General features: G+C 47.2%; 1 protein-coding gene across 1 annotated transcript in view; it reads right to left on the minus strand.

The window, feature by feature from the left end:
• LOC144133458 (neprilysin-3-like) overlaps window positions 1–10,793 on the minus strand; it is a 29,893-nt gene extending 19,100 nt beyond the window's left edge. The window contains exons 1-4 of the mRNA XM_077666556.1: window positions 10,663–10,793; window positions 8,220–8,614; window positions 6,824–6,967; window positions 3,266–3,445 (exon numbers count right to left, since the gene is read on the minus strand). Of these exons, the coding sequence (XP_077522682.1) occupies window positions 3,266–3,445; window positions 6,824–6,967; window positions 8,220–8,399 (504 nt within the window). The 5' untranslated portion in view covers window positions 8,400–8,614; window positions 10,663–10,793. The remainder of the gene's footprint in view (window positions 1–3,265; window positions 3,446–6,823; window positions 6,968–8,219; window positions 8,615–10,662) is intronic.
• Window positions 10,794–13,040: the final 2,247 nt, after the last annotated feature.

Below are 13,040 nucleotides of genomic sequence, written 5' to 3' on the forward strand. Positions count from 1 at the left end.
ACCCTTAAGTACACCTATTAACGCGACAGCGTTACAGGCACCGTTCACCAGAAAATCCTGTGTCAGCATCGGCGTTGCGCGAAAAATCACGAGCATGGGTTTGGCATGTGGTCCCCAGAAAGCAACCCAGGAAGCTGGTAGGTCACCTAAGTCACGTGTGACCTTGCAGCGTCATCACAACCTGCCCACTGCATTATTAGCAAACTGCCCACCGCGGAAGGTGGCTGTTAAATTAATGATTGGTCGCTTTGGAAGAGGAACCTAGTCTGCACAAGGCCCACCGCTGGGAGCACCTGCCATGGCAGGGTAGTGGCGCATATAACCTCAAGGTGGAGCCTTAAGTGTCCCCTCCAAGTTTTCTTCCAGCCCTATCTGGATCCTATCAAGTTACATGCACATAGAAAATGGCGAAAAACTGACATTGACAGCTAGCTGCCAAGTACTAAGCTGAAGCCAAAGGGGGAAGAGGAACTGCGTTAACCCCATGAATGTCCCAGGTTCAGCACCCTCTCCAGATTGGGACACCTCATGCACTCACACTTCCTTTCATGTAGGGCGGTACCCAGAAAACGCGCATGCTATGAAAGCGCCTGCTGAGTTCTAAGGTCCACTTAAAAAAATCTGTACTATCATGTGTAAGGTAGATGCAAAAACAGATAAAGTAAATATGGTTAAGAGATCTTGCGGTTTATGGCCAACAAACAGACGACAGCAGTGCTGGGAGACTACGACGTAAGTGCTTTAGCTATTCCTGCCAAAGCCGTGCTCAAAACGCTATGTGCTCAGCGAAGGTTTGAAAGACGTCGTGAATAATGAATTTTCTAGTAACAGGAGGGTACTCCCAACAGTGGTGTCTTGCTGAAGTAAGACTTCTTTATGGAGCAATTTGTCCGACCGCACAAGGGAGGTGTAAAATTGCAACTTACAAATCTGCAAGTGTCGCCCCGATCATTTCGTTTATTTTCTGTTTTCTGCGTTCGTCAAGCACGCGCACACATATAGCACCGAGGTATCTTCGTCTTGAAGATATTGAAGTCGGTGAAATTGATGTATGGCCATGGAAAAAAATATGATAGGTCTTACGTTAAGAGACCGGAAGCGGGCAGAGTGGGTGAGGAAGCAAACGCGGGTTGATGACATCCTAGTCGAAATCAAGAGAAAGAAATGGGCTTGGGCAGGGCATGTACTGCGAAGGCAAGATAACCGCTGGTCTTTAAGGGCAACGGAGTGGATTCCAAGAGAAGGCAAGCGTAGCAGGGGGCGGCAGAAGGTTAGGTGGGCGGAGGAGATTAATATGTTTGCAGGGATACCATGGCCGCAGCTGGCAAAAGGAAAGGGTTAATGGAGAGACATGGGAGAGGCCTTTGCCCTGCAGTGGGCGTAGATAGGCTGATGATGAATTGGGGTGAAGAAGTTTTTAATTTATCAGAAAAGACTTCCAATTTCAAGTCAAATTTCAGTAAGAGTAGGGACATCGCGCCGAAGTGACCATCGTTTACACTTTTATCATCACGTTCATTCGCCAGTGGGATCTTTCATCAAGAGGAAGCAAGGCCGGTGGAGTTCCGAACACGATGGCTTCTTCCCACTGCCGCGCGAGGGCACATGGCGATCGTCGGAATGAAAGCCTAGGTGTCGGGTGGCAGGCCGCCAATAGACGGGCATCGCTAAACTGATAAGCCAAGTGATGGCCGCGTACAGGAAGGTTGGAAGCAAATCCAGGCGCCCACCGCACACCTCAGTAGCTTGTCACGGGATATAACTGTTGGACGGCGCGGACTTATACAAGAGCCACGCGTAACGTTGCGACGCGAATAGTATGCAAGGTCGCTCAATATGAAAGGCAACACGCGAGAGCTAAGCCACCACCCTTCGCGAATGCGCAGATGCATGTGCTCAGTAACCTTGGCCGGGTGCCGCCTATTTCCTTTTTGGTGGCAGCCCTTACAAAAATGGTCTATAGACAATCTATTTACAGTCTAAAGACTGTTCATAGACGACAGTCTACTAAAAGTGTATAGTCATAAATCTATAGATTGTCTACTTACTGTCTATAGGATTTCCATCGTCTATAGACTGTTCTCTAGGGTTTGTCTATGGAGAGTCTATAGACTTTATAGATAGAAGTCAATGGACCGTCTATAGAGTGTCTAAAAAAAATTTTGTGCGAAAGCGCTTCGCAAAGTGTGGTAGCCACGAGCTCGTGTGTTACCTTTCATATTGAGCAATCCTGTGAAAGGTGCAGGCGGTTAGCTGCAGCTAGCACGACCAAACTGCCACTGCGTGTGCGTGAAGCGGGACTAATTTCATACAGGAACGGCATCCCATGCAGTCCACATAGACTTACCGATTCCCAAACAGAAAATGAGTCGAATCAGCAATTGTTCCGTGCTAGTTGTTCACTATCCCTGGCTTTTTTCACTACTGATTTTTTTTTACTTCCAATACTGACTTCACTGAACGCAGCAAGCTCTCAGAGTATCGACGGCCCACCTGTTCGTTTTCAACGCAGAGTTACGAAGCTTCGAATCACCATGCGGGCATAACTAAGTACCAGTTTCTGGACGTTGCCACAAAGATGCGCCATCTAAAGCCGTTGCCTTAAAAAATAAAAAGCGCATATCCAGCTCCGATCTCTTTTGAGCATACTATCGACAGAAATTGTCACGCTAATTAATTAATGGCCACTGTAAAAACTGGCTTAATATATCTTTCGCTTCAAGACAGGCTACTCGCCAAAGACATAATCTGACTATTACCCCGTTTTCTTAGCGTAAAAACAGTCAAGTTTTCATTCTTCCCCCGCACAATAGTTGAATGGAATCAACTCAGAAACAATAGCGTCTCTGGACCAATGTTAACTTCGTTTTTATCAAGTTTATAATAATGCTATTCCATGCATTATTTGCTAGTTTGCTTTGCTGTACCCGCGTGTGTTTGTAGAGCCCTGCTGTGCCTTGTGTGTTTGTTGCGTTTTCTATTGTATAACCAGTGCTTAGTGCATTTGTTTTCTCTACATGCCATTGTTATAAATCATCCTTGTACCACCCTGCTAAAATCCTCGTGCGGTGATTGTAGTATCTACAAATAAATAAATAATAAGTAGCCAGTTTATTATCTGAGTACTGTGCGTGGCGTCACAGTCGGGTAATTTTCAGATTGAGGACGAATTTGAAGGTCCTATAGTTCTGGGCGCGAAACTACAAGGCAGTTCCAAAAGTCTCACGCTTAAATAAATGCATTGAAAGTTCTCAAGGTGTCATACTTGCAAAATCGGTTCGCGGGGCCGCCGATTCGTCCAAGTCACTTCAAATTTCACGAAGGTGTGGAGACCGTAGACCAAGGAAAGCTGCGTCATCCTGTCCCAGACGTTGAAATTCGGGTCTGTGCGCATAGTTGAGAAGTCGAGGTCGAGCCCCCGCAAAAATGACTTCAGCGATGCTACCTGCATGCGAGAGAGAAAAAGCGGTTACCACAACAGCGTGATGAGAGATTAAGCGACAGCTGTTGACCTAATTATATTTCACGTGTATAGAGGCAAATCAAATAATAAATGTGGACGACCACAATCTGTGAACACAGTGCAGCTCAGTAGCCCAGCGTTCGTGAGCGCAAAACTGAGCTTTGTCAGCTTCGTCTTCGTTCTCCTTCATCGGCAGTGGCCGCTTGGGCATCGAACCCCAACTGTCTTACACACTACATACACAGTATGAGATCGAATTCGAATCTGTATAGTTATAGAGTCCTTATTTTCGTAAGCCTAGTACTACAATTTTCTTTATAGTTCCTTCTTAACAACTATGGTTTCGTGGTGAATTCAGATTTGTAGCTCGCCCTCTGGAACAGCCGTATCGGATTTAACAACTTCTAAAGCGCGAGTATTGTTTTCAGCATGTTAAAACTAAACCACGCAGACGTGAAGTGCATGTACCCGTACCCACTAGTTCACACTACTCGAAGGCACCGATATCACGTGACTTCATCGGTTCGTCCGGATTGCTGGGCTGAAGGAGCGGCGAGCAATTTAGTTCAGCAGGAAACGATAGATTTAATCAGTGGAGAGAGGCGATATGAATGGATGGTCTGGCTTTAAAATGTAAAACTGATTATTTGTGACTCTGCTCAATAGCATGTTGCACTCAACTCGTTGGTGCCTATACGGCTGGTGCGCACATAAGCAGCTGTACAGTGTTAAACTCGCTAGCGAATTCCAGCATGTGATAGGATCGGCGGTCGTGATGCCTGGGCCGTCCCAACGAAAAGCGTAATTATATGAGAAAGATAATGCACGATTTCCTTGCCCCCAAAACCAATTATTATTATTGTTATTCCACGAGCTTAGTTTTAGTTACATTCTTGGATTACATTCTTGTTCACCATGTATATTTGTCATTGTACTGCCGTACTGTTACAATGCATCTAACCACCGCAGAGCTTCAAGCGGATAAGGTGCTCGGTTTCAGAGCCCGAAGACGACGGTTTGATTCAGGGACGGTTGTATTTCGATGTAGGCTAAATACAATGTACTGTGTGATGCGAGTGCTCCTTAAAGTGCTACAGGTGGTCGAATTTATTCCGGAGCGCTCTAGTATGGCGTCCCTTATAGGCCATGTCCAGAAGTTAAATCCCATATACCACTGCACTTTTACATTTTACCTGTCACTGGACCTTGTCACTTAGTATAAATAAGCGCCCCACTGCTGAATGTACGTTGACCATCCTTCGTCTTCAGTTTTCTTTTCCTTCGGAGTATCAGTGCTTAATCCCAGTACCGCAGAAAGCAGAATGAAATTCTCGTAACAGAAAATCAAGCGTTCCGCTTTCCAGCTGAATCAAGGCTGCCAGCGCATCGTAGTAGAGCTGTTAACACTGCCAAAAAAGACAACACATACGTGTTTGGCAATCGGGCTCTAAACGTTGCGTATTCCAAATTTTCTGTAGCGAAAGTTCAGAGCCAAGAATAGCGTTACTGTCGTCTTAAGGATATATATAATAAATAAATATTTCTCAAACAAATTTCCTTTTTACCAAAACAGGATTTCATTATACGCTTTTTTCGAATGTCGCTTCCAGTTTCGCGCGTAATTTACACTTTCGAAACGTTTTCGTGAAACTGTGCTAATACGCAGCCGTCCAGCAACAATATATGGATCTCCGAACGACATGAGCAGTCAGTCACAGCAGCTGCACCATTTTTACCACAAGCCTTATATAATTTTTGGTAAGCTGGAGAGAAGTACAAGCATCATAGCCGAACCATGGTCAAGTAATAAAAAAACAGTCTGAGTGAAGCGGTTTAATTAGCAGTCGAACTGGTCCAGGGTCGACGGAACCTCGCAAAAAAAATGGAGACCTTCTTAACCACATTTTTAGTGAAAATGCGAAAGCCTTTAGGTTGCCTCCTATTGTGTCTACAGTGAGTGCCGAATGTTCCTGTGATTTTTCGCGCCAACAACTGTTTATAAACGCCGCGGCTGCCACCTGTGCCTTGCTTCCATCTGAATTTTGAATGAATGAACGCGTTACATTCACTAGACGAAGGACTATTTATATATATAAAAAACTACCGCCCCGGGGACACATTAATCCACCCCAGCCCTCCAAGAAACCCTGCTAAACCACTTTAATGCCCTGCCATAATGATAGGCTTTGATGACATAGTCACTTGACTCGTCTTGACCAATCAGGATGACCCATCGGGGCAGTTTGGGTGACGTTTCGACCAATAAAGGAATTTTGTTGCAGATAGTTATAGATCAATTGGCTCCCACCCTACCATATGCTAACCGCCCCGGTTAGCTCAGTTGGTAGAGCGACTGCTGCGGTGAAGCGGTGGTCCCGGGTAAGATCATCAGACCAGCTCGATTTTTTTCTTTTTTTCACAGAAACTACGAAGTTTCTGCGAAAACTGTATACCTTTATGGCGCGTTCACACTTGAACATTCGGCGGCGAGAGCGAGCGGAATCCACGGCCGCCTAAATGCTGCCTCGTGCACACTTCCCGGCCACCGTGTCGCCGTTCATCATCTGTGTGCCGTCTGCTCACGGCGTACACAGATATGACAAGAAGTTAATCGATGCTGTCTGCGTACTAAAACAGCATGCACGCTTACGTACGCTATATGCAGCTATTTTGCCGGAAGTTACGTCATTTCTAAAATTCTCACTTTTTAAACGATAGGTTTAGCCTAGTGTCGCCATCTGGTGGTTAGGAGGGAAACCACTGTCGCCAACAAACCGACGCCCATCTCAAGCCTAAAAGGGGAAGAATCGCCACCCAAAATTAAAAAAAATAAAGCAAATGTGTCACTCACACGTTCTGATATAGGCGAGATAAGACGAAGGGAAAGACCTCTGGTTTTTTTATGGCCGGTGAACGCGCTGAAAAAAGCAGTAACAGCGACGATATATGAAACAGATACTGCGCCATTTCCTTTCCCCAAAAAACAAATTATTATTATTAATTCAATCCCAAGCGAGGCGTCCTGCATCTAAGGGCGCCGCCATGTGTGTCGCGGCGGGAATACAACTTCGTACTCGCCTTCCTACTGGCTGACGAGATTCGACGGACTTTTTTCTGGAGGCAGAATTCGGTCCTGGACCGATCGGACTTTCCACTGGGTATTTTGGCGGAATCTCTGTCGCGGCAGCGGATTCCGCTCGCTCCCGCCGCCGAATGTCCAAGTGTGAACGCGCCATTACTCTGTAGCCGCATAGCTGCGCATGGGTGGATGCAAATGAGTACTTTGCTCCCTTATTATAAAACGGCAGTACGTCTCGCACAGCGCACTGCGGCTTTAGCAAATGGAGCGCTCGTTCGTACCTCGGAATTGGTGGGGCTGGATCCGAGGCGGACACAGGCCTGGAACATGGCAGCCGCTTTATCCGCCGCGCTCTGTCCCGTGGCACGGATTCCAGTGGTGTTGAGAAGCATTTCTTGGATACTTCTGCGCGTGTACTGTTCGATCTGATAGAGGACACCAGTAAGACGGGAAAACATGAGCCGCAGCATTTCGAACTTGGAGGGGAGGGAACATTAGCCTTAATTACCCGGCGTTCGAATTAAAGCCGAGATTTTCAATACATTTCTTGCTGACGGCAATGAAGTCCCAGCTCGGATAAGCAGGAGGTTTGATTTCGTCGAATTTGAATTTAGAAGAGTATAGTGACACTATTATTTTATGCTATCTGGCCATAGCTGCGCTATAGCGCCATAAATAGTGATCCTCACAACGTTGACACCTATTCTCTAGCTTACAAGAAAACTAGCTGCCTCTATTATGGTGTTTAGAAAACTAGCAAGCGTTATATTTAACTCGTCGGCAACTTGAGGGGGACTGCTGCACTAGGATAACGACGAACGTTGCCTGAATACAAGATATGGTGATTTGTTTATGCATTTCGCATACCCTCCATAGCGGATGCATAGGAGAGAGGAACGGGCTACCGAGATCAAAATACGACATAAAAACGGCAAGATAAACAGTACAGAAATACAGAATAAATATAGGTAGCGTGATAATGCAAGTATTGAAAAACTAACAGGACGGTTACGGCTATGTAACGCGAGATTCAGCGACAGCTCTTCAGTCGTTTAGTTTTGGGAATATTTTGATGTAGAAAAAATAGTGACCTCGTATCACACTGGTACAGTGGTCACGTAATGCAACCCTGCACTGGCAGCAGGCTGTTCCAAACAGAGCCACCCGTATAGTTATGCGGCCCAGGTTGACCGTGATACCAGGTGAGTGCGTTAATGACATGGTGGATGTCATTACACATAATGACATGGTAGATGTCATTAGACACCTTTAGCATACCGTGTACAGTGTAAAAGCCACCGGTAGTGGAGTACCGGCAGTCCGCGCGACGCCAATGCGCATGGACAAATCGCCTTGACGACAACAGATGGCGCCAGTTACCCGGAAGATGCGCGCGAGTCTGCAGCACCGGGACCAATCAGCGCGCGCTCACGAGCGTTAGGCGGGCTCCCGGTACTCGGGCACCGGTAACGATAACACGGTACTCGGTATGCTGAAGGTGTCCATTAACGCACGCACCGGTTACGCCGACGGCGACGAGAAAGCCAGGCACGGGCGGCTAACAGCTATCGTTGTGAAAAAGGGATGACACGACACAATAACAATACCTTCTGCGACCGGATAACATCGGCTGCGGAGCGCCCGTCTCTAAACATAACGAGCCGAGCGTTAACCCACCTTGGACAGCGTGCTGATACCCCCTTCGAATCTGCTGCAGACGAACTTGTAGAAGTCGTCGCAAGGTTGGTAGGCCCAGTAGAGCGACTCGTTGATCAACTGTGCGGCCAGCCGGAAGGCGTCCGCAGAGGGCCTTTCTCCTCCGCTGGTGGTCGTCGCCGTTGTTCTGCCGGTCGCCATTGTTCTTGTTGTCCGGGTGGTCCGGCTTCTTCTGCTGGTCGCCGTTGTTCTGGTGGTAGGTGCGGCAGTCCAGTCTGGTACTCGGGGCCCCGTGTACTTTGTCCACCTCCGCGAAGTCCGCGTGCGCCAGGTGCGCGTGTTCCACCAGGTGTATATCGTCCTTGCCGTCCTGGTATATCGCCGGCTCCACCGAGTGAACGCTGCAGTCGTGTTGGCTGAGGACGTGGAGGAAGAAACTATTGAAACGAAAGCTTCACTACGCTAGGTTTTCAACAGGGCAGTGTCAGAGCAGTCACGTGACAGATGTCACGTGGTGTCAGGTGGCAACTGCCCCATCGAATTGTGAGCAACCTCCCTACCGTGGAAGGTGGAGATTAAATTGGCCGTTGGCCGAGAGGCCACGTGACCTTTTAAATTCATGTGCTGACTCAGCCCTGCGATCTCGAGGCGCCCCTTCTAACCAGGTAAGCTTCAACTTCGGCACTGAACGCGGAGACGGTTTCAACTGAGACGGAGCGCTAGAAAACTGACTTTGTGATCGGACTCAGCGAGTCTGATTCGGCTACACGTGCATTTCATCGACGCTTTACAGACAGACCGTTCGGCAGTGTGTGTGAACGTAGCCATGCAAAGGAAGTCTTCGCTTCTCACCGGGGTGAACCAAAGTTTAAACCACAGCTAATTTTTTTTTCAATGAGGAAGAGCATCGTCAGTTTGGTTTTGGACAAAGTGGGCATGCTCAAAAAAAGCTGTCCCGCTTTTCACGACCTAACCAGGGTAGAGAAAACGAGGTTCTGGTTAAGCTGCATGTACAAAACAAGCCAACAATTATTTAAACGATGTGAATCATATGGGAATGCCATTTAATTAATGCTTTGGTGGCGGTGGTGTAATTGTTAAGTAATAATTTCTAGATATGTTATAATTTTCTTGAAGGGCACTGTGTAGGCCACTCTGCACGTAAGAACAAAATAAAGCTGAACACGCTGAGTCCTGAAGAAAATAAATTTTACCTCAGCGTAAACCCTAAACGCTAATTAGCCTAGAATGGAGTACAATGGAGTAAACTGTCCTGTAGCGCACTCCCTTTCCCTTTTAGGGGCCCAAGCCCTGCGGTGACTGGGGCTCCATGTGACTGACAGTCTCTAATAAATCGAACAGCAGCCTCGGACAGCAGCTCCTTTGGTTGATCACCTACCACGTGGACTTGTATCCCTTTCAATGCTGCCACACCTCCACGCTCATCACGCTTGTGCTTCCAACTGAAACTAGCCGGCACACGTTCACGCACCTTTTCACACTGTTGCCTATCGGTGCACGTTTGGATGGAAATTTCAATGGCGATTTCAATTTATTGCTTTTCTAGAGTCGCCACGTTGTTTTAAAGTTGGGGGGAGGGATCACATAAGCCTGGCGGAAAACTTGCGTTTTTCGACGGCGGGGCTCATTATACAGCGCCCCCTGGTTAGCTCTACCAGAGCTGCTCCGTCACGGTCGGTCGTTGCATCTGAGATACAGTGCCACTGCTCCAATACAGGTTTTCGTGTTAGCACCACTCATTCGTAATAAGAGGTCGTTCGTTATAGCTTCTACGTTTTTAAGCGTGCTCGGCTGTATGTTTAAGTATGAAAATAATAAAGGCGTTTCCCAAGCGGGAAATATTTCAAGGCGGAGGTGAAGCCACCTGCTTCTTTCCTTGCTACTGGACGCATAGTTTCCCTCGTCCGCGCCGTGTCACCGGGGCAGGGAACAAACAAGACTTTCTTAGTTGCGCCCCCGTAACCGGAACAGCATTCTGACGCCTACCAAGTGAACCTTGAGTGAACGCAAAAAACACAGTAAGTAACGAATTTCGACGTGAAATTAACAGCGGCGGGGATGCCTTCTCGATCGCGAAAGCACCCAGTTCTACCCCTCACAAAAATGGTGTATAGACTTATTATGGCCTCTATTGCCTTCCTATAGGTATTTCTTTGACTATTCGTAGTCTATAGACAAAAGTCTACTAAAAGGTTATGGCCATAAGCCTACAGATTGTCTTTGCATTGTCTATAGGATTTGTATTGCCTATAAACCGTTCTCTAGGATTTTCTATGGACAGTCTACCGACTGTCTAAAGAAACTTTTGTTACTGTAGGTCGATGCACTTACGCAGTCGATGGCGCTGCAGCGCGGCAGACGCAAGCAACATACAAAGCTCTCTAATAGCGTTACGGAGAAGTTTCGTGATTAAGAAACATTTAAGGACTCTGGTGTAACTCACGCCACGGATACCGGGGAGCGCGGGTTCGCCACCAAGGTCTGGTGCGGCTGAAAGTGCGGAATTCTCGACCAAAACTGTCGCTGGCGCCGCCATCACTCCTGCCTTCCAAATCCTTCCGCTCAGTGTCGTCACCTGCGAAGCAACGGGCCGTTATTGGACATTGTCTGCTTCACTAACCCGCCGGGTGGACGTCATTAACGCACCCACCTCATAGCACGGTCAACCTGGGTCGCATAAGCCCACGGGTGGCTCTGTCTGGAACAACCGCCTTCCAGTGCATGGGTGCATCACGTGACCAATACGGCAGTGGTGACGCTATTAAACGACTAAACTAAACTAAATGCCTAAACAGCTATTGCTGAAATGATGAAGGGTGGTAATTTTCGTCTGTTGGTTCACCCAAAAATAAAAAAATATGCAGCGCAAAAAACGCATGGACGGCAGAAGAAAGGCAAACACAAGCGCTGTGTTCAATTGTCTTTCTTCTGTCGTCCATGCGTTTTTTTTTTTGCGCTGAATATTTTCCTCTTCTATCGCTGAATCTCGCGTTACACAGTCGTAACCATCTTGTGAGTTTTTTTTTTTTTAATCGGGACAAAAACCTTTCTTTTTAAGCCGTAAAGGACAAGCACAACCAATGGGTAATTTTTTTTCTGGGTAAAATTGGTTAGTTTTGCTTTTTCTGCATCTGTTGGCATCAAATTGCTGATGTTTTTGACGGTGTCTACTGAATTGGAAACTATGTGATCGCCTTGTTGCAGTGGCTGGCGATGTGGACAAGTTGCGACAATTTACAAAAGCAACTACGTTCAAAATCATCGCTGTTAGTGCATGTTGCGGTAATACCTTTGTTTCTGATACATGCAACCGCTGATTTAAATGAAAGTAGCCTCGGTTACAGGAAAGTCGTAATCAATTCATTTTGACACGGCTTACATTGAATGACAGTACGAATCCGGAGTTGAAAAGGCACACAGCAGACTGACGTTAAACTCGAGTTGCTTACGGGGCGAAAATAAAGGCATGAACTGAATGAAACTCGGCTGTTGCGAAATTCGCTTCGCGGTGGACGAAGACAGGTTGCCAGCCGCTCCCCTGTCGTGCTTAATTTAATGGTGACGGGCAACTACCGAGAAATGCACCTATAGCACCTACGACAATCTCGATTAACGCGTAAACAGTTGCGCTGCTGCTATCATTCCAGAGAGATATGGTGGCCACTCACGTAACAAAGTGATAATGCGCCGGCGGCGATCAGAGAACATAATGACGGAAACCAACCTCTTGAGGCAACCTCTAAAGCCCCCTCTAAACGGAGCTGATTATTTCTATCATCCGATGATCACTGAGGAATATTACATATTTTATTTATTCCTGTACACAATTAGGCCATTCTAACTGAGAGAGGGCGGGGAGGGTACATTCAGTGAATGCAACATAGTCCCTAGCGTTATTCAATACTTTCCAGCGAACAAGTTTTATGAAATAAGTGCGGGTTCAGTCATTTCAAATCGGTAAGTAGTTTTGTTGAAGAAATGAGAATTAGAGAACGTAATCTCGTGGCATGAAAGAGATGTAACTGTTAAGAGATGACTAAAACAAAATGGAAGTCTGCCAGGTTGGCCTGAACTACAGCCTGAAGCCGAAATAGGGCTCCTTGTAATAGTGTTGATGAAAATACTTAAGCTTAGCAACTTTTCTGCAGTCAACACCGGTCGTGAACCAAGTTGTTAGAGACTGCATGCTTTATATCCACTTTTCTTACTGCAAATCTCATCGTATCTCAACATCAGGGGATAAATTTTTTTTTATGTGAACAGGCTGCCACGAGCGCACATAAAGCGGGTGGGCGAAAGGAGCGGTGACAGAGCGGCTGCGCTGTGGTCCTCAGCTCTCGTCGGCTGCTAAGAAAACCGAGACTGACGAGAACCCGCGCCTCCGCTACTCTCCTCTGTGTGAGGGACCTCTATGATAAGGTGACGTTATCGTTTGGGAGATAGGCTAATAGTGGGGGCCAGTGCGCACACGCAATACAATAGCACCCCTCTCTCCGGCTGTTGTCCTACACCTGCGCACTGGGCCCCCGCTATTACCCGACTATTATCCCATTTATCATCATCAGCCTGAATACACTCACATTTGGGCAAAGGCCTCCCCCATGTCTCTACAATTTACCCTGTCCTTTGCTAGCTGCGCCCACCCTATGCCTGCAAATCCGCCAACCTAACCTTCTGCCGCCCCCTGCTACTCTTGGCTTCTCTTGGAGTCCAGTCCGTTACCCTTAAGGACCAGCGGTTATCGTGCCTTCGCAGTACATGCCCTGCCCATTTCTTCCTCTTGATTTCGGATGTCGGTAACACGCTTTTGTTCCCTGACCC

The sequence above is a fragment of the Amblyomma americanum genome, chromosome 5, assembly GCF_052857255.1.
Source record: "Amblyomma americanum isolate KBUSLIRL-KWMA chromosome 5, ASM5285725v1, whole genome shotgun sequence".
Taxonomy (NCBI): Eukaryota; Metazoa; Arthropoda; class Arachnida; order Ixodida; family Ixodidae; genus Amblyomma; species Amblyomma americanum.